We start from the raw sequence: 25,180 nt of genomic DNA, 5'->3' as shown, positions 1-25,180 counted from the left end.
CAGTTCACACTTTTCCTGAGTTTGTGCTTTCTTTCCAATATTTAAATAGGTCAGGAGAGTCCATTTTATTTTGATTTGAGTTATTCATCATTTTAAAGCTTAGAGTCTGCTCGTTCCGAACTTGATATCTGGCGACTTTTTTGTTTGTTTTGAGGTGCAAGGTCACATATAGAATAAACAACAAATTCCCTTTTTTTAAGATGCTCGTATATCGAAATTCACTACATAATAGTATGTACTTCAAATGTACTTCATTAGTTCTTATTAATATGTAAAACAAAATCCTAATCAGCTTTGTACGAAAATTCTTTGTGCATTTTTGTCATGAATGCGTCGGTACATGTTTCTACATTTCTGTTCATTGCCGCTGATTTATGTTACTGTTAATTGTGATACAAAGGTTATGTTTAGGTCCTTGTTTTTCATTAATATCGGCGTGCTGTCGTCGTATCATTTTCTTGTAGCGTATCGTTGAAAGCCAGTGGAAGAAAATAGACTTATAGAAGCTAATATGCGGAATTTCACGTGTGAATACTTTTGATTATAGATATACGGGTTCTTATAGCCACATCAGTCAGTGTATCGATTTGAAGCATTGTCTTTTTAATAACAATTTGTCAATTCGTTTGCTTTTATTATTATCTTTATACATTGGCAACCTCATTTTTCCCTAATAAGAAAATCCCCATCCCCTAAAGAAAAAGAAAAAAAAAAAGAAAGTATATTGCAAAAGCCATAGATCCTGTATTGCTTTATGGTTGGCGTTTAGTTTGAGGATAGCGGATATCGGAACAAACAGCTTGAGATTCGGAAATAGACTGAGGTAGCAGGAAGCGAGGTACCAGAGGGGTTGTGAAAATTCAAACAATGGTGGACAAAACGAACGGAAAACCATCTGTATATAATGTGCACGCTGAGTGATGAAACGTGTGTCTTTTTCTCGTACATATTGTGTAGTCGTGATAGTCTAGAAGGATTTCTTTAAAAAAGGACTGTCTGTTTAAGATCTCATACAGGCAAAAGTTCGAACCAGTTTTCTTTACCTTTAAAAAAATAAGAATAAGAATAAGGAAATAAGTATACTAAATTGGAAAAAAAATCCCAAACATAATTCGATGATCTTTGACCATCTAATCTCCATTAAAATTGAATGCTCATATTCACCAAAACTTGAATTACGATTTCCGTTAAAGATTTTCTATAAATCTGTAAAACAAAGTTTCCTAGATTTATTTTTAATCTTTAATGTAATACCTATTTTACAGATCCACATTTCTAATAAGTATAAATCGATAGTTTGTAGAATCTATATTCAATCAACAATGGAAAATAAGTGTTCAAATATGCAAATATGTAGGGCCTATAGCATCAGCACTTGCGATCTAATGTCAAGCCTTCTTTTCCTTTTGTTTATTTTTGCAACGATGCTTTAATCTAAATAACATGTCATGGAAATGATGGACGAAAAGTGGTCTGCGATATAGTCACAAGGGCGCACATTCAAAAGTAAGCATGTGGGCATTACACAGAGTTACCCAATGCACATCCAAGGCAATAAAAACAAGCACATATACTGTACCCACATTGATACATCCTTGGTACATGCCTTTAAAGAGGATGGATAGTACCTTATCAGTGGGAACCAGTGGAATGTTTGGGATGATAACTGTTTATACCAATTCTTAATTGTGTATTCATTTAAGCAAATTTATTACATCTATTGATATTTAATTATTGCTTCAAAATGGTCTCGTAGTCAAATTAGTGTGCAGTTCAATGTTTCTAGGTTTAATAGCATGCGTGAACATTGTCGGGGCAATCGTTAAGTGTACGTTAACAATCCACTTTCATATTTTTTCTGAAGAACAAGTCTTCTTCTACATTATGTTAAAATTTGGGATCATAAAATGAACAGGAAAGTGCTATTGTAGCATTTGATTTTGGACACTTTTTTATAGAATAGTGTGAATTGGTGTGTCTTAAGAGTCTCCCTTTCATTTCTTTAAAAAAAAACACACGCACTCTTTACTTTCAACTCTAATAATTTCAGAAAGGATAATACTACTGCTTTAAAAGTTGGTATCCATATTGGACAGAATGTGTTAATAAAGCATGAAAGCTTTTAGTTTAATTTGATAACCACTTCACTGTGGTTAACTGGTTTTCAACTTTCTTTCTGTCCCGTACATTGTAGCACAGCTTGGTGGAGATTAAACGGTAGACCCTGCGTCAGAGGCCTTTTCTCAGTTCACACTTTTCTGAAGCGTGCTTTCTTTCCAATATTTAGATAGGTTAGGAGAGTCCATTTGATTTGAGTTATACATCAATTTAAAGCTTAAAGTCTGATTTTGCACAGTCTGCTCTGAACTAGAAATCCATGTCTGGCGACTTTTTTTGTTTGCTTTGTGGTGCAGAGTTACATACACTACGGTGAGCTATAGGACCAATCTTCTATGCGTTCACTGGTGCTGACAAAACTGGAATGTGATACGCATAGCAATCTGGCGACAAGTTTATATGAAGGAAGAAGAGATGTAATCAGTTCTCTGTGGATGCTTTCACAAGGATGAAGGGACTGAAATTAGGTTGCTGGCTACTCTGGCAAGCTTTGTCTGTGCAGCCTACTAACGCATCTACATCAGGACTATCTGCGAACTGCGATGGCATCTCTTCTGCAAGCATAGGGGAGAAATTGACAAGCTACCTCTCACCCTTATAGACCGGGGGCCCAGAAGATTTATTCAGCTAAAAAGGGACACTTTTTAGTGGTCTCATCGTATAAGGATGTGGCCAAGGGTCAATAAAATGAATTGCTGTCAAGTCACATCCTGTACCGTAAGCCTAGGGACCACAAAAAGGGCCCCCGAAAATGGATCTATTCAGCCGAAGGGGGTCACGGACAAAAGTTGGTGGATATTGTTCCTTTGGGTGTACTTCTCATGGAAACAGCAATGCCAGCTATTTCATCCCGTACGGGGCCCCAGACAGTAGCCCCAAAGGGCCCCACAAATATGGTGTCATTCAGCTGAAAAGGGTCACGGCTAATTGCTTTTGCAATGGAAGTAGTTCCCATCAGAGATATCCAAAACACCAATGCCAGCTATTTTATTCTGCACGGGGCCCCAGTCAGTAACCCCAAGTTGCTTCCTCCCCCCCCCCCCCCCCCACACACACACATTGATTTTATTCAGCTGAAAAGGGTCATGGCTACTTTCTTTTGCGATCGGAAGTAGTAGGCATACTCATCAGAGACATCCAAAAACACTAAAGCCAGTTGCAATGGAGGTAGTACCCATCAGAGATATCCAAAATACCAAAGCCAGTTACTTTATCCTGTACGGGGCCCCAGACAGTATAGCCCCAAACACGGGTAATTTCTTTTGCACTGGAAGAAGTACCTATCAGAGATATTCAACACACCAAGGCCAGTTATTTTATCCTGTACAGAGTCCGAGACAGTAGCTCTACAGTGTCCCATCCATCATACATGTACTGTGAATCAGCTGAAAATGGTCTTACAAATTATTTCGTAACGTAAATATCAGGGCCTACTGAACAGAGATATCACAAACACCAAAGCAAGTCATCTTTTCCTGTATACGGGGTCCTATAGGTTACAGTAGCAAAACACCTACGAAATTTGCAAAGGAAGTATACTTCTGTACAGTGCACAACCGAGATGACCATATTACGAAAACCAGTCGGCCATAAAGTGCCCCTCCCCCACATATTATGACATCATTTAGCTGAAAAGAGTCATAGTTGTTTTTCTTTTACAATCGAAATAGACCTTAGTTTACATCATAGATACCCAAAACATCAAAGCCAGTTAGGTTTTCCCAGCCAATTTCGCACTTTTGTCGGTTCATTTGATAGGAGGTTCGAATTCGTAAAATCGGTATTTGGCTGGCACCCTACATTCATTCAAATTCGCCTTTAATTGCCGAAAAGGGTATTTCAGTCATTAAATTTCGCGAAAGACAGTCAAATTCCAAACGTGTTCATTCAAATTCAAATCATGCTATTCTTTGTTTCAGATCATTTTAGCGTGTCTTCCTATGGGTGTTTTCGTTGCATCTATAAATTACCGTTATAAAGCAGTAAAAGTATCATATTTCTTATCTAGTATAACTGGATTTGGTTGTTCTGTAACGCTCCTTCTCTTTCATATACATGTCATTATAGACCTATACGTGTACCAGTAATACCAGCACAATAATGACAGCACAATAGATACAGACGTATGTCTCTAGAAGACATAGAAAGAATTATTAAAAAAAAAAATTGCGGTTCATAACCTTGATTTCCTGGAACTGGCCGAACGCTCGTAATAAAGCGCTCGTAACGGCCAGATAATTTGTGACTTCTTACTTCTTCTGATTCAAAAAGCACGTTAAAAACAAACTGGTGTCAAAGTCTCTTAAACGAATACGAAAACATGAAATGTTATGATGCTTACAAAAACTACGATGAAAGAAAATAAGGAAAGAGGTCAAGCATGAACATATCTGTTTAATTGACTGCAGAACATGTTAAATTAGATGGCCAGAAATCAATTTGAATGAACGAGCGGAGCATGTGATCACGTGACTATATCATTATGAATTTATGAATGAACGGATAGTGGAATGGTGCTTGTCTTATATATGGATTTCAGTTGAAAAGGTGTTATTTAGAATAAGGTTAGAGGTAATGTGAATGTTTCAAAATGAATTTGAATGAAGAGATTATGACAATGAACTACCATGTAATCTAGGCGAAATTTTTGCGAAATTTAATTCAACATTAACAAATTCGATTAAAAGAGGTGCGAAATTGGCCCGGATGCAGGGCCCTTGACAGGTATAGCCCCAAGGTATTCCCACCCCATATGAATTAAGTCTTTTTAGGTAAAAAGAGTCATGTATGCCTATTTTCCTTGGCAGTGGAATTAACAGCTGAGATACGTAAGACACAAATCCATCCAATTATTTTTATTCTTTAAGGGGCCCCCAGTCAGTGGCTGGAAAGTGCATGCTCCCGTATTATCTTATTCTAAGTGAAAAGAATCACTGCTATAATTTCTATTGCAATGGAAGTAGTACTCAACGAGGTATCAAAAACACCGAAACCAGTTGTATAGCTGTACGGGGCCCCACGGAGTGTTCCTAAAGTGTCCCTACATGTAATGCCACTATCAAGATCTGCATCCCGATCTATTCAATCTGTCAGATCGGGAGAGAGCGGCAAAAGTGCACGGGGACCGGGAGCATCGTAGCAGCAGCGTTTGGGTGATTGGGTTGGATCTGGCAATTTTACAGATCGGGAAGAAATTTTGAACTGGTTCAAAATTTCTTCCCCATCTCCCCATCAAGAATGACCTATTTTGAAAAGTATGAAAGCTCAAACGGGGAGAGAGCAGTGCCAGTGTAAATACCGCGGGATGAGCGTAACAATTCCAGGTTTTTCTGACCGTAGTAACAGCGGCACAAGAGCGGGAAGTAGTCTAAACTAGACACCGACGACATGGTCCCGCTGCTGCGCCACTTTCTTGATCAAAGCACGACCTTCCCGCTTTAACGACGCTCTCACTAAGTTCTCTACTCTCATATAAAATCAAGGCCTGTTCCTACGACGCTTCATTCTTGCTTCGATAACGCTGTTCGCCGCTTTAGCTACGCTGTTCCTACGCTTTCCCAGACTCAATTACGCATGTCTTCCGCTCTCGCCGCTCTAAAATCGAACGTAGCCGATACGCTGGAAAATGTTTGCCAGAACAGCAAAACTGATGATGATGAGGAGGACGTTGTCGTTGTCGCGAAATGAAGACGAAGGAGCGTATATTTCAGAAGAAGAAGAAGAGATGCAAACAATAAAGAGAATAAAGCAAAACACTTTGGAGTTACTGTCTGGGGGCCCGTGCAGGATTAAACATCTGACTATTTTGGATATACGATGGGTACTACTTCCATTGCAAAAGAAATTAGCCGTGACCCTCTTCGGCTGAATGAAACCAATGTGTGTGTGTGTGTGTGTGGTGTGTGTGTGTGTGTGTGTGTGTGTGTGTGTGTGTGTGTGTGTGTGTGTAGGGGGCACTTTTGGGCTACTGTCTGGGGCCCCGTACAGGATAAAATAATTAGCTTTGGTGATGAGTACTACTTCCGATTGCAAAAGAAAGTAGCCGTGACCCTTTTCAGCTGAATAAAATCAATGTGTGTGGGGGAGGGGGGTGAGGGGGTAAGGGGGTAATTTAGGGCTACTGTCTGGGGCCCCGTGCAGGATGAAATAACTGGCTTTGGTATTTTGGATTTCTCTGATGGGTACTTCATGTATTGCAAAAGAAATTAGCCGTGACCCTTTTCAGCTGAATGAAACTGTTGTGTGAATATGTGTGTAGGGGGGGGGGGGGGCACTTTGGGGTTACTGTCTGGGGCCCCGTGCAGGATAGAATAGCTGGCATTGGTGTTTTGGATTACTCTGATGGGAACTACTTCCATTGCAAAAGAAATTAGCCGTGACCCTTTTCAGCTGAATAACACCATATTTGTGGGAGCCTTTGGGGCTATACTGTATGGGGCCCCGTACAGGATAAAATAGCTGGCATTGCTGTTTTCATGATAAGTACACCCAAAGGAACAATATCCACCAACTTTTGTCCGTGACCCCCTTCGGCTGAATAAATCCATTTTTCGGGGTCCCTTTTTGTCGCCCCTAGGCTTACGGTACAGGATGTGACTTGCCAGCAATTCATTTTATTGACCCTTGGCCACATCCTTATATGAGACCATCAAAAAGTGTGACCCTTTTCAGCTGAATAAATGCTCTGTGCCCCTGGTCTATTAGAGCTGTGAGCCATCATATCCTAGGAGTCCATACCCAAGCCAGAGTGAGAGGACCCACCTGCAATGCTGTGCACGATCCTCAGTTTGATCCTCTGCAATATGGCTGTCAGATTTTACCATTGGTTTTCTTTTTTATATAAATGAAAAGGCTTCCTCTAAGATTTAACCCATTTCTATCAGGAGGAGCATGTTTTCTTCTCCGTTGAATATTTACGTATGATTTGTGTAATTATCAATGAATAAGAAAACGCAATTCAGGTGAGTTTATGATTGAATCTAGCTTATTATTTGTTTCCCCTGAATTCCTTTGTTGGTGCCGCGGCATTGAGGGTCGCAATGATGAGAACACTCTAAGCGCAATTAATGCATGGACTGAATGGTGGCGATAATGGAGATTATGATAGTGTAAAACGTTGTTGCTTCAAAGAATAAACTCATATTTGTCATCAGGGGTATATTGATTTGCAATGGACACTATCTACCAAGGTGGACATTTTAGTCTGGTTGCTTTTAGAACAGTTTATGAAACAGAACATTTCAGTTTATTGCTGAACATACAGCAAAGATTTTCAAACCATTCTCCTTCTGTGCCGAGGCAGCAGCGGGTGTGGAAATGATGAGGGTTTTCAGACCAAACATGAAACTGACGATGACTATGGTTGAGATGAGATAAAAGAAAGTTGGCTGCCTCAGAGATTAAACCAATTCCTGTCAGGAGGATTGTGCCGGTTCTTCGGTTAGACACAACTCATAAAACCCGATACAATTAATCACTTTCATCATTTATTTTATGCTGATCACTTTAGAAAAGTAGTCAGTGTTAATTTGCAATTAAAAAGAGAAAACAAGACAAAAGTCAAAAACAAATATAAAATACATAAGAAAATCAAAAGAAAAATAAAAACATAAGAATTCAAATGACTTTTAGATTTTTAAGATGTACAATTGTTGAATTTGCTTCAACAGATATACAAATCAAAAGTAGACTCCCAATTATCTAATTAGACTAAAATATGGTCTTTGGCTCAATTTGCATAATTAATTGATGATCAAAGACTAGAAATTTATCATTTAAAAAAAATCTTAATACACATTAGTGTAGATTACTGGTGTGATGCATGCCAAATTTCGTTGTGATAATATCACTGAGGCCAAAAAACTGGGGGAGGGGCAGTTTTAGCACAACCTTAAACGCCTGGACCAATTTAAGGTAAGGGAAGATTGATACTGATTACTTAATACAGACGATGAAATAGGGTATGTCAGTCAGGCAAGTTCACAGTTGAACCTGACCTTCTTTTTTAATTGGAATTCTTCTTAGATGCTTAGAGATTAAATCCATTTCTCTTTTGATGAGCATATTGGTTCCACTGCCATGGGCATTCTTATTGCAATGTGCATGTCTGGTCGCTTGTAAAACAATTGGTAAAATTTAAAATGTCAGTTACGTGAGGTTATTGATAAATTCAGTTCATCCATTTTCCTACCATTGCATTTCTTGGCTCTGAAAATGGTAGTTTTGCTGTAAAAATTAAATTCTTGAGTCATGTGTGAGTAGTTAAGACCATATTCTGAAAGAGCATACCTTAAAGGTAGGGAAAGCCTTTTACAGACCTCCCAAAATGCAGCAAAACATTAATTATGAACCTCAGGGGGCTTACTTAGGCCACTGCTTAGAAATTTGGAAGTCAACAGTTATCTACAATTTGAATAATGAACAAAACTCAACTACTCAGTAGTTCTGTATGTCAGCCACACGTAAGCCTTTTTGTTGCAGTCTTCTGTATTTGTTATCTATAAACACAAAGTTAATCTAAAACTACAAGACCTGATGTAATAACATAATATGAAGAGTTTGTTTGCAAAAACCGATAAGTCCATTTTTGAAGATTTTGGAGTACGGTCTTTGTCATAAAGTGCAAAATAATACCTTTCATATGATATATTGGTCACTACATATAAAGGTACATTTTTGAAGTTATGGTCAAAAGAAGCAAAAACTTTCTTATTATTCTCTTTATTTTTCTTGACCTTTAATCGCAAATATCTCCATTTGGCAAATATGGACTTATCGGTTTTTGCGAACAAACTCTTCATATATAGTGTGTGGCAAGAATGTATATAGAAATGTTTGTAAGTGTTGATTAACTTTCTTCACAAAATATACATGATGGACACATATGCAGTGCATTGGTCTGCAAAGGTAGCCTAGTAATGTACTGGAATTTACGGTAAAGCCCCGAGAAAAATTCAATTCAAAATCTAACGGTCAAAACAAAATGTACTAAATGTTACCTTCTACTTTCAGTACTTTATGGGAGTTTCTAAAATGACACTCTCTTCAACATACCACTGTCTTTATACAACTCTTCATTTAAGGCATGCAAATGGGATTCCCTACCCTTAAGCTTTAAAATGATGTATAACTCAAATCAAATGGACTCTCTTATCTTATCTAAATATTGGAAAGAATGCACTAACTCAGGAGAAGTGTGAACTGAGAAAAGAGGCTCTGAAGTACAGTCTCTATTCAAGCGCTTAATCTTTACCAAACCGTGCTGGCTGTGCGATGAATGGGACAAAAAAAAAATAGAAGTACACCACCATAGTAACAAGAATGAAGGGATTATCAGATTAAACTGAAATTAAGCATACTTGATTAACACATTCTGTCCATAATTAATGCCAACTTTCAAAGTAGTATAGCACTATATTTTCGAAAAAGCGACACTAAAGACACACCTAATCACACTATTTTACCAAAATGTTCGAGATAAACTGCAAAAAAAAAAAAAAACACTTTCCCATCCGTTTTATGATACCAAATTTATTATAAAGCATAAAGTACAAGAAAATCTGCTCTTTCAGAAAATATGAAAAAGTCAAGATCGGCTATGTTGACCCATTTCACTTATTTTCAGTCCTCACGCAAAATCAGTGTGTGCGACTTTAAGTTCGTTTTGTGACGCACGGTCACATATAGTGTGTTAACAGTGTTGCCACAGTGTTAAATTTCAAACTATTTGGATCATCACATACAACTCACATAGTCATACACAGTTACACAGCTTACCACATAATTTTCGCATTGTGTCATGATAATTATTATGCTGCAGTATGTGGACATGTTGTGTTCATAGAGTTGTCATGGTATGAACTTTCAGACTGTGTGATTAACCACATACTTATTATCCATAGTGACTTGCAGTAATTGCATAATAGCCACATTGTGTCACATTATAGCAGTCCATGGAAATAGTGTCTCCACAGAGATGTCACAGTGTGAAACGATGGACTATGTGGTTTGTCTCCTTCTAGTCCAATAGTAGTATAACTTTACCACAGCTACCACATAATAGTCATAATGTGCTACATATTGCAGTCTGTGGGAAAGATGTGTTCACGTAAGAGCACAGTGTGTATTCAAAATTATGTGACTTACCACATAGAAATCACAGTTACCACAGCTTACCATAATAATGACCACAGTTAGTGTGCCACACACTATAATAGGTGAAACTTGTGTGCCCACAGTCGCGTTGTCACGGTGTGGAATTCTAGCCTATGTATTTATCCAACAAAAATTACATAATGGTCACAGTTACTCCAGCTTGCCACACAAGAATCTGATTATGTCACATATTGTAGTATTTTGCAATATTGTGTCCGCCAAATTGCATAGTGTGAAATTCTAGGTTTTGTGGTTTCTCACCCAAAGGTCACACTCGTCATTTACCATAGCTTGTCCAAAAAAAAAAACAAACAAACAAACAAACACACAGAACGTGTCACAAGTTGTAGCATGTTGAAATGTAGTGTTGCCGATTTTTCGCATTATACACAGACCCACAAGTGAATGGGAATTGGGTATACGTCATTAAAATTATGATGATGATATTGCCGGGTAAGACATTTATTCACAATTTCAACGGGACATAATAATATCACAGGACGATACCACAATGCAGTACCACACAGGATCACCACACAGCAAAATCACATACCATCGCATAGCAGTACCACACTGCAATAGTAAACAAAAGTACTAAACAACAAAACCAGAGAAAATACAACAGAAAGGACAGCCGGAAAATACCACAGGATATTCTTGTGGTATTCTGTCGCACATTCCACAGGACTACCACAGGACAATGCAAAACAGCAGTACTGCACAGGAGTACCACATAGTATATTGTACAGCAGTAGCACATGCCAACACTTAATACCAGACAACAATAACATAAGGCCAAACTGCACAAAATGCAATCACGTACACCACAGAAAAATACTGCAAGTTATTCTTGCGTGTGTTTGTTTGTTTGTGTTTCCCTTGATATACTATAGCAAAGAACTATCACAAGATAATACAATGTACCACAGTGCACTACCTCACAGTAGTACCACGCAGGAATTACAACTGGAATTCAAAAAGACAAAGCACACATATACTCCAGAATTTAATTCGTAGATGAGTTATGCTGTGAACAATAACAATTGATTTAAGCAGACAGTATTTAACCTGGCCTATGTTTATTATAAGTATAATATTGCATGACTGTATATGCCGTCAATACCCTGTGTGGGAAATCGCACGCAAACTACCAGTACGGTCATGAGTCACACAGAAGCCACAACTAGTATACATACTTATGGGCATTGGTGCGCATGATTCGCAGCATCAACCGATGTAATTGATCTCAAAACAATCTTTAAATTCGCTTTCCTCCTTTTTCTCTAAAGCTTAATTTACTAATTCTCTTTTCAATATTCGTCGTATTTGTTTTTTGTTTCTGTTACAGAGGGAAATACATGTAGGGAGGTCAAATTTTTAACAAGTTATATAAAACCTTAAAGCTTAGGGCTAACTATCCTAAGTTATGCGGGGAATTTATAAGATTAATTTTTCAAGTGTATTTTTTTCTGTTGATTTTAAGCTTGGTGGTCATTAGTATAGCAATCAAATTACTACACCATGACCTATCCAGATATTTTTGTGTCGCCGTATTTCTTCAAACAAAATTAGAATAAGTTATTGTGGGCTAATATCTAGAGATGATTTAGGATATCTAAGCATCAAAGGTAATATATTTGTTATTCAACATACAAAAAAAAAACAATTTGCATAAAATTGTACAAAACAGAATAAGTACGAGAAACACTAGTCTGGTTGGCCTCATTTATGTATCAATTAAACTCAGGTGGTCTCCCTGATGTGTTTTCTTCGATGTTTGTCAAAAATACTGAAGTTCATTCTTATCCTACTAGACAAAAAGATTCTTTTCATCTTTCTCCTGTACGGACCGTATCTGCTTTAAAAACAATAACCACTACAGGACCTAAATTTTGGAATGAGTTGGATAGAGAAATAATCCAATCTCAGTCTTTTTATTCATTTAAACATAAACTTAAACTCGTTTTTCTGAATTCATATCTATAGCTATTCTTCAATCCTCCTCGATATTCTCTGTTCATACTTCACATTACTGACATTATCGATTATGTAACATGTGCCTCGCTCGCGATTTCTGTATTATCTCCTGAACTTCCTATGTACACATTTGGTATCTCTGCTATTGTACACTGCATCTGACTTGTACCTCGCTCGGGTGATCACGCAACACTCAAGAAGTCTGTGCCGCGGACATTGTTTTCATTGTTTTCTTTTTTCTCTTCTTTTTACTTTTTGGCGTCTATATTTCTCCCATTCAGAAATTGTCATTCCTTTAATTACATACCCAAGTAAGAAATAATCTCACATCCGCATCTGGGAATCTACATCCTACAAGCAATGCTTCTATGTAGATTCCTCATATTTCACATGTTTTATTGTCTTATAAGCTGTACGTGACAATTCATCCAGGCTTTTGTATTGTGATGTTTATGTTTTGTGTATTTGTTGAAATGTGGAATATGGAACAATAAAAAACAAACAAAAACAATTTCAGTTCAAATCATGCGATTGCGGACTGAATCAGACCAATATTCAAATTCTGTAAAATACAAAAATGGAATAATATTAAACAGCAAGCAGACTTCCTTCATACGCAGTGACAGACATTTTCGAAATTTGGTAAGGTATTTGGTTGACTGTCGATTTGAAGAAGCTTTGTTTTTATTACTTGGCTTGGAATCAACAACGTTAAACTGTGCGCAGAATCAAGAAAATGAAGCTGTCTTACCGTGTCCAATTTGGCTGCAGAAAAGAGTAACAGCCAATGTTAACAGGAGAGTGAGGTCGTATCTTCTATCCATTTTAGGTAGTCAAAGAGCTAAATATTTCGTCAGAGAAATGAGCTAAATGCACGTGAAACTGTTATGCTCCGATAGACTGCGAAGGAATCCCAGTTATCACATTTTTTTTGTATTGAAAATGGTTACAGTCGAACATACCCAAAGTAACGTGTCTTTCCGAGACAGACGAAATCGCTTTGTTAAATGAATGCGTGGAAGTTTATGTGACGTTCAGTTGACGCTCAGTGAACTCCCCGACTCAGCGGATCGCTTGCTTATTATGTCTGATGGCTTTGCATTTCCAGCATGATGTCTCATACAGCTTTCTTTTGGCACAGTTCTGTTCGTAGGAGACGTAACTGTTTACTCGTATCTTCCATGAGCATCATTGTACAATACAAACATTATTCTCACAAATCCAAAGGCAGACCTCCAATATGAATATTCAGGAGTACTTTCTGTACAATTGGATTGCGTGGAGTCTTCGAAAGACCAGTTTGTAAAAACACTTTGCGCATGAGCAGAAAAAAAAAAGGTCATTATTTTTGTACTAACAGGCATTTGGGTTTGCAAATTCACTGAGATTACCATCTATAATGCGATTGTTATTCATGTGATCCTTGCCCAATTGGTGCTTGCCAGCACATCAACATGACAGCCACCAGCAAATAGGCTGTTATGGCATCCAATACAAAACAATGAAATGGATGCCTGCTAAATTGTCAAACTCTGGAGTATTCTGATCACCTGATCTCAACGCAAGCTCATTTTTTGTGTGAACATGAATTTCAAATTATTGTTACGTCGGACAAGCTTATGCATTTTGACGCTTTCAAAACAAATGAAGTGCCTATAAACAAACTGTGAGAAAAATAAAGAAAGATCATTTGTACCAAAGTGCATGGAAAATGAGCTATGTATATTGCGAACGGGCTTGTTTAGTATTTCAGCGCCATTATATCTAGGATTATAAAATGGTGCAGATGCAAAGACTTACAAAGGAAATTTTATGAATGACACTATCTACACCTTTTTTCATGGATTCAGATTATAGATCAGTAACATAGCCATGTTTCATCTGATAGCAAATCAAACTAACGTTACCTACAACACTAACTGTAACACACACACCTAATTATGCAAAATATTGAACCTAAACTTTTTAAGGAAGTAGACCTAATGTTCAGACCTACAAGATGTCATTGAAACAGAATCAAAATGGCTCTAATTTGTCACCTAGTATGATATTGCTAAGAACGTTATGGGCAGCTTTTAGAAATGGTTCTTTATAGAATTAGTCCTGGGAGAACCTCTTGAAGATTTCAACAACAACAACAAAATACAGTTTATGACATGAATTAAGGAGCCTTGTATGTTTGTGTTTGTCTGTTTGCTTGTTTATACTTTTGTTCTCACAAGTAATACAATACTCCTAAACCTCGTGAGCTATAGTAACTTTTTTTTTCTTGTCATCTCCAGTGTTATTATCATTTGCAAACTTTGCGATGGTATCTTTTGGGGAACACTTTCATTCGTCTACTTTGTTGTTTCCTGACACGTCTGAAGGGGAAGATTATTTATAAGAAATGGACGGCATCTTAAACAAAAATAGATTGGAACACAAAGGGTTACTTTGAGCTTGCTCGATCTTAGAGCTGGCATTGTCATAATCTCCAAAACAACGTCAAAAAAAAAAAAAAAACAGATTAACCCAAGCCATACCAATCGTCGTTTTCTCCCATACTAAACTCTCTTTTATGTTAGACACTTTTCAATATGCGATGAAATTTTGAGATTCATTTGACAAAAAGATGATTTCTGTAAAATTCATGAACTCAAGGGGAAAACAGACGTGGACGAGAACGTCTTGCATTACACGAGAATGAAAGAACAAAATAAAGATATTACCAATCCGAGTTTTTTTGATTTGTCCCCTTCTTAAAATGACATTTGCTAAGATCGCAACTGCTGATTAACAAACACGTTGGAAAATTGCTATGAACAAACACGTCAGAAAATTAGGAATCAGTGGGACTCGAAACTGTCACCTACTGCTCTTCGAGCAGCGACACTACCACCAGGCTGTCCATGGTTGCCGGCAGTGACACGATGGATATTAATCAAATACCGAAGCTCCGAAATTCCTGCATTGTTATGTTGAGTCGTCTTATGCAAAAGTCACAGAGACAGCCCGGATCACCCCCGGAAAACCCGGATCTGATCCGGGGTGATCCGAGGAGAGATCCGTGTTGACACCTTGGTGTTTGTCCGTGTCAATGCCGCGCTCTTCCGGCCTTATTCGTGTAGCTGCCGTGTTGATACCGTGTACACAGTCATACTAACGCTCGTCGACACTCCATCGAGGTATAAACTATCCCAGATCTCACCGGATCTCCCCGGATCACCGTGTATATCCTTGAGTATCCGTGTTTATATGTGAGTGGGGCATGAGGCGGATAAGGCATACTGAAAAAAAAAAATGAAAGAAAGATAAGCATCATTCAGATGGGTGAAGGTTCAGATGCGATTTACTGACGTATAGTTACATTTAAAGTCCTCAGCGATAAGCACGATGATCGGGGTAGTTCCGGGATAGTTTTGTCCTGGATGGAGCGTCGTCGAGCGTTGATGACTTTACACACAGTATCAACACGGCAGCTAAACTGATAAGGCCGAAACAGCACGGCATCTACACGACATCTATACATTATCTACCCGGAATCTACATGGCATCTAAACGACACTTACACAGACCAACACGGCAATCCCCGCCGGATGACGCCATATGTTTATGACCTTCAACAGTTTTTGTGTTCGCCTCCTAGATGCCCAAGGATGACAGGAATCAGGAAATGAGCAAGAATCCCTTCCCGGATCACCCCGGAGTGATCCGGCATGTCTATGTGACTGGTCATCAACGCTCGTTGACGCTCCATGCAGGGTGAAACTGTCCCGGAACTCCCCGGATCATCGCGTAGATTGAGGATCCATGTTTATATGGACTGGGACTTTTAATCGCAACTGTTGATCTGTTAATTAACAAACATGTAGGAAAAAAGGCTCCGTTCCCACTGGTTACCATTTTCAGACATGTTTGTTAATTTACAGACCAGTAGTTTCAATCTTAACAAATTTCATTTGAAGGGGGAGACGAATTGAAAAAAAAAAAAAAAAAAAAAAAACTCGCATTTGAACTTTCACCCCTGTGAATGGTATCGTCAATAATGTCTTTCTTTCAAAGACAGTAGAAATCGATTTTGTTCCCAGGCGCAAATCTTATGGCCAGATTAGTTTTCGTGTACTTTCCAAGTTACATTCCACTTTTGCTCCTGAGACAAAGTATATCCGGTCTTATTTTCTCCAAAGGCTGCGATGGGGATTACTGGAACACGTGAAAGGGCTATGAGAGCGTTTTGGGTAGATTTTAATGTGAGGATTAGTGTAGGTTTTTTTTTTATGAAATCATATTTGGATTAACGTGCATATATTTCATGTCAGCAATTATTTTCGTATAACAAAAAATGTTATGGAACCACTTTCTATAGTTTATAGTTTTTAATGAATTCTACTTAGGCTAAGTACGTTATGTACCTGATGCTAGTCAGCATTTGTAGGATGACGTACACATTTACTGATGTTCAGATAATAGTGATAGATCAGCACAATAACTTTTATACCAGCAGCAAACTTGAAATTCAAATATGATACCTTGGGCCTAATATTCTCATGCTGTAGTCGAGTACACGTCACTTCCAGCTTAGCTGGCGTGGAAATAAACAGGTTATGTGTAAAGTAGGCTACTGGTGCAGAGCTGGAGTGTGAATACTTCCATGCAAAACATACAGCAAACGAATCTTCGTGGTGATACACACGACACGGTGTGGGCGTTTAGAACCCTCAGCGTACCATTGACTTTCATATCAATGCTAGTTTTAATAAAGAAAGCAATCCTATCTCCCTTACCCAAGTAACGATCGGAACAATACATTTAATAATGGTCTAAAATATTGGTGCCAAGTTTATATTAAGCCAAACTTCTGATATGCCAGTTATGCTAAATTCATAATTTTGCAAAGATTAAAGATTTTATTATAGAATCGAAATTCGTATTGAAACATCTGCCATTGATGTGAAAAAGACTAAACAAATACACTTCAGGTTTTTTCAACACTTCCACGAAAACAAATCAACATATAACAGAAAACATTCAGCATTACAATTATTAGACTACACAAAAGCATTATCATTACAACAACATTCATAAGAAATATAGCAAATCAAAATGATTGGATAGTGTTAGGAGACAAGCAGAGAGGCACAGCCTTATATTAAAGCCCTTCTCCAGAAAAATATACACATATATTATAATAAATCATGTCATAGAAATATTTCTGATAAATATAAAACATATCAGCAAGTTCAAACATGGCTGTACTCACCTATCAGATAAAAATAAAAAGAAATGACTGAAATGTTTTGTGTTTAATCAGTGCATTAAACTCGGAAGTTGTGTAGTAACCTTTTTTTCGGAGTCATTCAAACTGTGATCATTAAATATCATAAATGGGGGATCAGTTTCGGTGTCGTCGTAAGAATTCAATCCAAATGGTCGTGGGAAGAGGTTTGAGTGCAAATGGAGGTGTCTGTTAGTCTAAGAGCTGGCTGATGGTCAATTTACCTCACCAAGCCCAAAAGGTTTGACCCCACAGAGTTGACGGGGCCACCCTTCTCCTTGCAAAAATGTCAGTCAGTCTGGTCTTTGAGGGCGGGTTTGGCCCCCAGGGACCCGCCGAAAAGGCTCTCCGGCGGGTGTCCAAAGGCCCTCCGGTGGGTGTCCACGGAGCCCATGAAAAAACTTGGCCTATATGAATGTCCTATGGGTGTACATAATCAAAATATGAAAACTGACAAAATATCTGGTTGGGGAAGGGGTTGCCAGACCGCTTGTTTGCTGCTTTCACTCAATCCACATTTTTCTTTGGGTTTTGGTTTTATTTAATTCTGAGTATAAAACGTATGATTCCAGGTTATAAATATCAACTTCTAATATCTTGAATATTGTCTGGACAGTGAAAACCCACCCTATCCGACTCAGTGACATGTTGAAAGAATCTTACATAACAATTATTACAGTCATTAACTGCCACAGTACTCTGGCGACAAGTCATATACTTGTATAAGTAGGCCTTACTTCCTTTGTAATACATAGCTGTAAAGTGGTAATGACGTTTTTCAATGTTTGACTTGGAAATATTGTTTAATTGCTGATACCTAAATGAACACTTCATGGTTGTAGCCCTTTTTTTTTTTTTTTGCACAAAGCAGGCCACACCACGATATCACACAAGTTGTTTGTAGCCGACATAAACACATTTTTTCTTCTTTTTCAACTCATAATCATGACCCTGCACAGTCCTGTCATCTGAGTAGTAGCAAAGGAAATCAACCCGATCAAAACAAGTGAAATATCACTGCTCACTTATTTTTTTACGTATCCGGGCACTTACCCCCTGGGCAACTACCCTCCGGAGAACTACCACCCGGATAATTACCCCCCCCCCCAGGTCTATTCCCCCTTAGGGCAACAACCCCCCAGACAACTACCCTCCTAGGGCAATCACCCTCCAGGGCCATTACCCCCTAGGACAACTACCACCCGGTCACCTACCCTCCTAGGACAACTACCCCCAAGGGCAATTACCCTTAGGACATCTACCCCCCGGATAACTACCCCCTGGGTAACTACCCCCTGGATGACTACCCCCGGATAACTACCCCCAGATAACTACCACCCGGATAACTACCCCCTGGATAACTACCCCCCGGATAACTACCCCTTGGATAACTACCCCCCGGAGAACTACCCCCTGGGTAACTACCCCCCGGATAACTACCCCCAGGATAACTACCACCCGGATAACTACCCCCTGGATAACTACCCCCCGGATAACTACCCCTTGGATAACTACCCCCCGGAGAACTACCCCCTGGGTAACTACCCCCCGGATAACTACCCCCCGGATAACTACCACCCGGATAACTACCCCCTGGATTACTACCCCCCGGATAACTACCACTCGGATTACTACCCCCTCCCCCCATAACCATACCCCCCCCCCGATCCCCCCCCCCCGATCCCTCCTGATACTTACCTACTGGACAACCCTCCCTCCCCGCCCCCCGAAAGAAGTACCACCCTTTGTAATTTTTCCATAAGTTCATAACACCATATCAGAAGATGCACCTTTCTCTTACATTGTCATCATTTACTCTTTTGGCTTGTCATTTTCTACCGTTATAACACATTAGAAGATAAACATAAGAAAAGGAGAGTTGATTTCACTGCAATTCATATTTCCTTAACATTAGCGAGGGACCCTTCGATATAAAGCCATAATTTCTGATAGGATCCGGGCACGGTTTTATGAAGTCAGTCCTGACAAGCTGTCAGTTCCACACAATTACCAATCGTTGTAGGTCGATCAAAGCAGGTCCATGGTAACAAGTCGGTGACTCGAGCTTATAAATCAAGTAGAACCCATGGTTTTATTGAAATTATTAGAGACTACTAAGATGTCATAACTGGCAACTTTTATCAAACGGTGCCCTAATCTGTCATAAGAGTAAGATTACAGCTTGTTTTACACACAAATAGAATTGTGCTAGTTTTCAAATTAAATGTTCTCGACACTTTAAGGGGAAATCCAGTTCAAATATAAGTTAGTCTGATTAGAAACAGTAAAATATTACGAGTTTAACGGTATTTCCTTTTTTTTTTTACAAAACACCCCTAGTTGTTAACGAAGTCTTTTGTCCTGCACCCTCGTTTTTAATAGATCTAGGCCTATAGTAGTGAAACGGCATAGCCGAACAATTGTGCATTTTGTGATAAAAGCACCAAATTTCGTACACATGTTGACAATAACGTTTAGATTAAATTTAGATATTGGGCCATCGAAAACGTCCATGGCAGCCATTTTTCAAAATGGCTGCCATAAATGCCATGTTTTCGTAAAATTTGCTAAATTTAGGAGAGAAAAGTAAATAAGATTTTGGTTACAAATGGAAAATTACATTCAAAATAAATCTAGATATCTGGTCATCAGAAATAGTGCCCTCAACGGCCATGGCAGCCATTTTTCAAAATGGCCGCCATAAATGTCATTTTTTTTTTCAAAATACTTGCTAACTTCTGAAGGGAAAGCCAGTAAGGTTTTGCAAACAAGTGGGAAATTACATTCAAAATGCATTTTAATATTTGGCCATTGTTAATTGCGCCCTCAACGTCCATCTGTCTAATAACAGAATAATGTGCCAGTTCTTCGATGATTTTGAAAATTTCAGATGGGAAAAGTTAATAAGATTTTGCCCATAAATGTTGATTACATTCAAAATAAATCTAGATATATGGCCATTGGAAATTGCGCCCTCAACGGCCATGGTAGCCATTTTTTTTCAAAATGGCCGCCATAAATGCCATTTTTCGTTAAAAAATGCAGATTTCAGAAGGGAAAGCCATTTTTTTTTCTTTTTTTCAAACAAGCGGGAAATTACATCCAAAATAAATTCAGGTATTGGGCATTTGAAAATTGCGCTCTCAATGGCTATGGCAGCCAATTTTTCTTTTAATGGGCACCATGAGTGTCACTTTTTCATTTAAAAAAAATGCTAATTTCAAAAGGAAAAGTCAATGAAATTTGGGTTATAAATGGGAAATGACATTTGAAACAAATCCCCATATTGGGCCATCGGAAACTGCGCCCTCAACGGTCATGACAGCCATTTTTCAAAATGGCCACCATAAATGCTATATTTTCGAAAAGATTTACTGAAATCAGAAGGGAAAGCCAACGAGATTTTACAAACAGGTGGGAAATTACATTGAAAAGTAAACTTATTGGGCCATTGCAAATTGCCCCCTCAATGGCCATTCCAGCCATTTTTCAAAATGGCCACCATGTATGTCTTTTTTTTTTCGTAAAGTGTTGCAGACGTCAATCAGAATTTCCACAAAGGTGAAAAATTACATTTAAACTAAATTTGATAATAGGCCTTCCAAAAGTGCACCCTCAACAACCGTATCAGCCGAGTTTCAAAACAGCTGCCATGGATGCCCCCACGTTTTGTTTTGTTTTTTGCAAAAATTTGCTGATGTCAGAAGGAAAAGTCAATAAGACTTTGCAAACAAGTTGAAAATTATGCTCAAAAATAAATTTAAGTATAAGGTCTTCTTAGAAGGCGCCCTCAAGGGCCATGCTGACCGCCATGGATGTGTGCTTCTTTTTTTTCTTTTTCTTTTTGATAGAAAAAAGAACAGTGTATTGTAGTCATTTTCACAAATAGCTGAAATAGCAATCGAGAACACAGCTTATGATGGCTAAACGTCTAAACTTCTTTGTTTGTAATTGTCAACTTGCGCCAAAAAAAAAAATGGTTATTGTCTTCTTCCGGCATTAGGACATTTTCATTAAAAAAAAATGGCATTTACGACAGCCATTTTGGAAAATGGCTGCAATTGCCATTATTAGCAATTTTTTCTTCTTCAAAATTTGTGAAGGAACAATTTCTAGAGTTAATGCAATCTAGATATATTGTTTGATTTTAAACATGATTTTTCAATTTATGTACACATTTGCTAACTTTTCTTTCAGAAATTACCATTTTTTAAAACAAAATGATTATGACAATGGCAGCCATTTTGGAATATGGCGGCCATGGTCGTTGAGAGCAGTATTATAGTTATCTAATACAAACATTATTTTATTTCAAACATAATTTTCAAATTGTGTGCAAAATCTTACTGACTTTTCCTTTGGTGAAATCAGGAAATAAAAAATAATGGAATCCATGGTGGCCATTTTGAAAAAAATGGCTGCAATGGCCATTGAGGGCGCTATTTACAATAATGTAATACATAGGTGCAAGATATATTTCAAGCGGAACTTTTGAATTGAGTGCAAGATCTTATTGACTTTTCCTTCTGGAATTAGTACATTCAGAGAAAAAGGTGGTATTTATGGCAGTCAATTTTAAACATGGCCGCCATTGGCGTTGAGGGCGCAATTGGCAATGGCCCAACATCTAAATTTATTTTGAATTTTATTTCCAACTCGTTTGCAAAATCTTGTTGATTTTCCCTTCTGAAATCAATTTTTATAAAAAATTGAATTTATGGCGACTATTTTGAAAAAAAAATGGCTGCCATGACCGTAAGGGGGCGCAATTTGCGATGGTCCAATATCTAAATTTATTTTGAATGTTATTTCCCACTCGTTTGCGAAATCTTACTGATTTCCCTTCTGAAATTTGTAAAATTTTACGAAAACTGACATTTATGGCGGCCATTTCGAAAAATCTCTGTCATGGCCGTTGAGGGCGCAAGTTGTGATGGCCCAATATCTAAATTCATTTTAAATGCTATATTCCAGGCGTTTGCAAAATCTTATTGATTTTTCCTATTGAAATTTGTGAATTTTTACGAAAAATGGCTGCTATGGCCGTTGAGGGCGCTATTTACGATGGCCCAATATCTGAATTTATTTTTGATGTTATTTTCCACTCGTTCGCAAAATCTTCCTGATCTTCCCTTCTGAATTTTTTTCATTTTTTGCGAAAAAATGGCATTTATGGCGGCCATTTTGAAAAATGGCTGCCATGGCCGTTGAGGGCGCAATTTGCGGTGGCCCAATAACTAAATTTATTTTAAATGTTATTTCACTCTCGTTTGCAAAATCTTATTGATTTTCCCTTCTGAAATTTGTTAATTTTTATGAAAAATGGCATTTTATGGCGGCCATTTTGAAAAATGGCTGCCATGGCCGCCGAGGGCGCTATTTACGATGGCCCTATATCTGAATTTATTTCAAATGTCATTGTCAACATGTGTGCGAAATTTGGTGCTTTTATCATAAAATGCACAATTCCTCTAATTTTTCAAGCTATGCCGCTCCACTATAGAGAGTTGTAGTTGACAGAATCCTTTTTACATTATAGGGCTGCTCTGTTTTATCCCGGCCATTTCAAGAGTATTTTTTTTTTCACAAAAACTTGAATCCTTCTTGAAATAACATGCTCTTTAATATTTCATAAGGGGTTTCTAATTTTCTCACCCAAAAGATGTTTAAAACCTGAAATTAGGTCTCGACCAAAACCAGACGATATGTAGTGAATTTTTTTTTTTTTTTCAATTCAAATAGCAAACGTTGTTCGAAAATAACAATGAGAAACGTAATTTTCTGGGGGAGAGTAATTGTAAGAGGGGTGACTGTTTGGAGCCTAATTTTAATAAGGAGTAATTGTCAAGGGAGGTAATGCTCTGCGGTGATCATACCAAGGAGGTGACAATCTCTTCCCACATTCTTGATATACTAGTTGTTAATGCCCAATGATGCAGTAGGGCAATTCTGAAATGAGCGTTAACGGTATAACAGTAAAATAGTTACAAAATTGATGAAACAATGCAAAGAGAGGAAATTAAGACAGAGACGAAGAACACAAATAAAGATACAGTGCACTCCCGTTACAACGAACACGGTTATAACGAAATTTCGTTATAAGGAAGCAAAACTTCTGGTCCCAAAATTATCGCCATTAAAGTCTATGGTACAAAATTCCCTTATAACGAAGACGGTTATAACAAAATTTTCGTTATCACGAAGTATTTTCTGAGCACCACTGACAAAGAAAAATAAAGGAAATGTGCTCCGTTTTAACGAAATGCGGATCGCATTCGAAAATGCGTAGCGGAACAAGCATTTTTAAAGCGTCTCTGCATGAGCGAACGCATCATTTAATGTTCACTCCGTGTATCACGCACAGTTTCCGAGGGGAACTTGCATTATTGTAATACAATAATCTGAATTCAGATAAGGTTTGTTTCATTGTTCCAAAGTCCTTTAATACAAAATACACAGATTCTGAGACAACTAAATGTCCGTAATAGTTCGGAAATGAAATATTAATCACATTTTGGCGTTATTCCATAACAAAGGTTCGTTAATCCGATAATAAAATAATTATGGTCCTTATTCTCATTCTTATACGGTTCGTTAGTCCGAACATGATAGGAATTCAAAACGTTCGTTAATCGGAACATTACAAAAATATCGTTAATCCATGGTGAAAAAAGGAGAGTACACTAACAAAACTTAAGAACTGCAATCCTTATAATCGTCTTAAGATAAATAAATCTTCGAAATAACTAACCTTTCTCATTTTTTTTTTTTCATTAACAAAATTTCTTCGGAATAACGAACCTTATTTCATTTTCGGATGAAAAAGCCTTCGGAACAACGGACTTTCTGAATAGTGAACCTTTCTCACTTTTTGATTTATAAACCTTCAAAATGACGAACCTCATTTCATTTTCAGATCAACGAACCTTCGGAAAATGAACAATATATTATTTTGATCTAAATCATGAACTTTCGGAATAATGATTCTTCAGAAATGCGAACCTTCAGATAAACAAACCATCGGAATCCCGGGAATGGCGAAACTTCGGAATAAGGAGCCTTCGGAGTAACGTACTTTAGTAAGAAAAGAACCTTTGGAATAGCGAACTGTAACCAAATCCTACACCGTTATTTTCTACACATGTGTGACAACACAAACAACTTTATGCTCTTTTTAAAATGTAATATTTAAACGAAATTAAAAAGGTATTCTCCCATCTCACATAGCTTTCCAGCGTATGATGAGGATTCAATAAATAGAATTTTGTACGAGTGGTTTCCTTCTTTTCCTTATACATTGCATGTTATATTTGTTCGGTTATAATGAAATTTCGTTAAAACGAAAAAAAAAACAAAAAAAAAACAACTGCCGGTCCTGAGCATTTCGTTTTAACGGGAGTGCATTGCACATGAACACACACGAGATAAATTCCTTGTAATGAGAGAAAGAGGAAAGGTGAGTAATGAATGACAGGAATAGACTACCTTCACGGTGGACAGAGAAAAGCGAGAGGGAAGAATAAGATGATGGGTCAAAACCAGGGCACGTGAGGCATGAGATATAAGCTCCTCAAAATAAAGAAGTGTTACATGGAGTTGTGGTAAACGATAGACGATTGTGGTTAAAAAAATATTGCAAAAAGTATAACTCATTCTGAAGGGTAACATTTCTTC

The 25,180-nt window shown here is 37.8% G+C and overlaps 1 protein-coding gene across 1 annotated transcript in view; it reads right to left on the bottom strand.

Moving 5' to 3' along the window:
* Window positions 1-5,507, bottom strand: part of LOC140236296 (uncharacterized) — a 60,011-nt gene extending 54,504 nt beyond the window's left edge. Inside the window, 1 exon segment of the mRNA XM_072316250.1 lies at window positions 5,453-5,507. Within this exon segment, the coding sequence (XP_072172351.1) occupies window positions 5,453-5,507 (55 nt within the window).
* Between the last annotated feature and the right edge of the window lie 19,673 nt (window positions 5,508-25,180).

The sequence above is a fragment of the Diadema setosum genome, chromosome 12, assembly GCF_964275005.1.
Source record: "Diadema setosum chromosome 12, eeDiaSeto1, whole genome shotgun sequence".
Lineage (NCBI taxonomy): Eukaryota > Metazoa > Echinodermata > Echinoidea > Diadematoida > Diadematidae > Diadema > Diadema setosum.
Note: the sequence above shows the minus strand (reverse complement) of the source record. Positions and strands in the feature narration are given on the sequence as shown.